This window comes from Carlito syrichta, unplaced genomic scaffold (genome assembly GCF_000164805.1).
Source record: "Carlito syrichta isolate Samal-C Ts95f unplaced genomic scaffold, Tarsius_syrichta-2.0.1 Scaffold130561, whole genome shotgun sequence".
Lineage (NCBI taxonomy): Eukaryota > Metazoa > Chordata > Mammalia > Primates > Tarsiidae > Carlito > Carlito syrichta.
The window spans coordinates 24,904-27,043 of NW_007074657.1; the positions used below are offsets into that span (position 1 = coordinate 24,904).

At 51.4% G+C, this 2,140-nt stretch overlaps 1 protein-coding gene across 3 annotated transcripts in view; it reads left to right on the forward strand.

Annotated features, from left to right (window-relative positions):
• RPL27 (ribosomal protein L27) overlaps nucleotides 1–798 on the forward strand; it is a 3,741-nt gene extending 2,943 nt beyond the window's left edge. For 2 of the 3 annotated variants that reach the window (XM_008049128.1, XM_008049129.1), the window contains exons 4-5: nucleotides 381–491; nucleotides 600–788. In XM_008049128.1, the coding sequence (XP_008047319.1) occupies nucleotides 381–491; nucleotides 600–648 (160 nt within the window). In that variant the 3' untranslated portion in view covers nucleotides 649–788. Of the gene's footprint in view, nucleotides 1–380; nucleotides 496–599 lie in introns of all 3 variants that reach the window. The other variant, XM_021708079.1, reaches the window with a different exon arrangement.
• The last annotated feature ends 1,342 nt before the right edge of the window (nucleotides 799–2,140 follow it).

Genomic DNA, 2,140 nt, shown 5'->3' on the forward strand with positions numbered 1-2,140 from the left:
GGAGCCTCACTCTGTCGCCCATACTGGATGGTGCAGTGGTCGCTCCCGGCCACCGCAGCCTCAACCTGCTCCAGCGATCCTTCTGCCTCAGCCTTCCAAGTAGCTGGAACTACAGGCACACGCTACCACTCCCGGCTAGTGTTTTTGATTTATTGAAGAGATGAGGTCTCACCAAGTTGCCCAGGCGGGTCTCGAACCCGTGGGCTCAGGCAATCCACTCATGTCAGCCTCCCAAGGCGCGGGATTACAGGCCGAGCCACCGAACCTGGCTATCTAAGCCATTTTCTAAGGAAACCCTAACCCCCCATGTCCAGGAGGACTTGGGCGGTGTGGAAACCCTGGCAGTGTGAGCTAATCTCCCTCTCCACCACTGTCCTCAGGTACTCTGTGGATATCCCCTTGGACAAAACCGTTGTCAACAAGGATGTCTTCAGAGACCCTGCTCTTAAACGCAAGGCCCGACGTGAAGCCAAGGTCAAGTTCGAAGAGAGGTAAGTAGGTTTTGTTAGTTTGGATATTGGGGTACAATTTCACTCTTCCCAGTAAAAAGAGCTTTGTCTTTTCCTCTCCTCATTGGTGTCCTTTTTCTTCTCTTCTAGGTACAAGACGGGCAAGAACAAGTGGTTCTTCCAGAAGCTGCGGTTTTAGATGTTTTTTGTTTCCGTCATTAAAAATTTTTTAAATCCCTGTCGGTCTGCTGTGTATATTACCAGACTGGGAAAAGGAGAACATTAGAGACACTGGATGGATAAGGGACTGAGAAAATATAAAATAAACATTAAATCTGATTTTGTGAGATTTCCACTAGTTCTATCCTTGACCTGGTAATCCCTGTGCAAAATTGTTGAGCCTCGCTGGTTCCTACCCATTACATTCCAGGAGAATCCAAGCCACACCCTTGCCCCGCCCTTGTGACAACCAAAAGTAGGGACCAGGTACTTTGAACTGAGAACCTGAGGTTCTCAAACCTTAGAACAGAGATCACTTGAGTGGTTTGTTAGCCCACAGATTGCAAAGTCCTGCCCTCAGACTGATTTAGTGGGTGTGAGAAGGCATGTCTAGTCAGTTTTGAGGGACCACCCTAAAGAGCTGCTCTGAGTGAGAGACATGGAGGCCTAAGCAGCTGTACAGTGGTACCAGGGGGCACTCCCACGCTGGGCCTACCCTGCATAGACTGATGAGAGCCAAGGGGCCTGGGCACTGGGTTCTGCCCCTGTGAGGAAAAAGCCATTTGGTTCTGGGTCAGGTATTTACCTCTCGATGGATTGTAACTGCAACCCTGTTTTACTGATGAAGTTGCCTCCAGCTGAAGCTGTTGTCTAGTTCAAACAGGCCAGTTTGCCAAGTCTTATCACTTGGCTCCACACTGCCACCTGAGAGGTGTGGGGGAAGGGGCTGAGAAGAGGCAGGTAAATTACGTGACTGTGGAAAAAACCCTCACCAGGTGTGGCAGCTCATGCCTGTGATCCCAGCACTTCAGAAGGCAGAGGCGAGAGGATTACCTGATCCCAGGGGTTTGAGACCAGCCTGAGCAATTTGGTGAGACGTCGTCTCTACAGTAAATAAAAAAATTAGCTGGGTGTGGCGGCACGCTCCTGTAGTTCAGCTACTGGAAGGCAGAGGTGGAAGGATTGCCTGAGCCCAGCAGGTTGAGGTTGAGGTGACCGTGAGCTTGCCACTGCACTCCCGCCTGGGTGATGAGTGCAACTCCAACTCAAAAAAACCCCCAAAATCAAAAACCTGGGATAGGTGGAAGTTAGGACACAAATGCACCACATGCTATGCTTCATGTGCTTTGACTAGAATCTGCTCACCCGTAAGTACTAAGGCATCACCAGGAGCCTCCAGTTAAGCAGCTGGCCTGCGCAGGGACACGTGCAATTGAATTTAAACCCTTCTTTAGGCCGGGCTCGGTGGCTCAGCCTGTAATCCCAGCACTTTGGGAGGCCGAGGTGAGTGGATTGCCTGAGCCTGCGGGTTCGAGACCTCATCTCTACAATAAATCAAAAATTAGCCGGGCTTGGTAGCGCGTGCCTGTAATTCCCGCTACTTGGAAGGCTGAGGCGGAAGGATCGCCGGAGCCCAGCAGGTCGAGGCTGCGGTGGCCGGGAGCGGCCATTGTACACCAGTCTGGGTGACA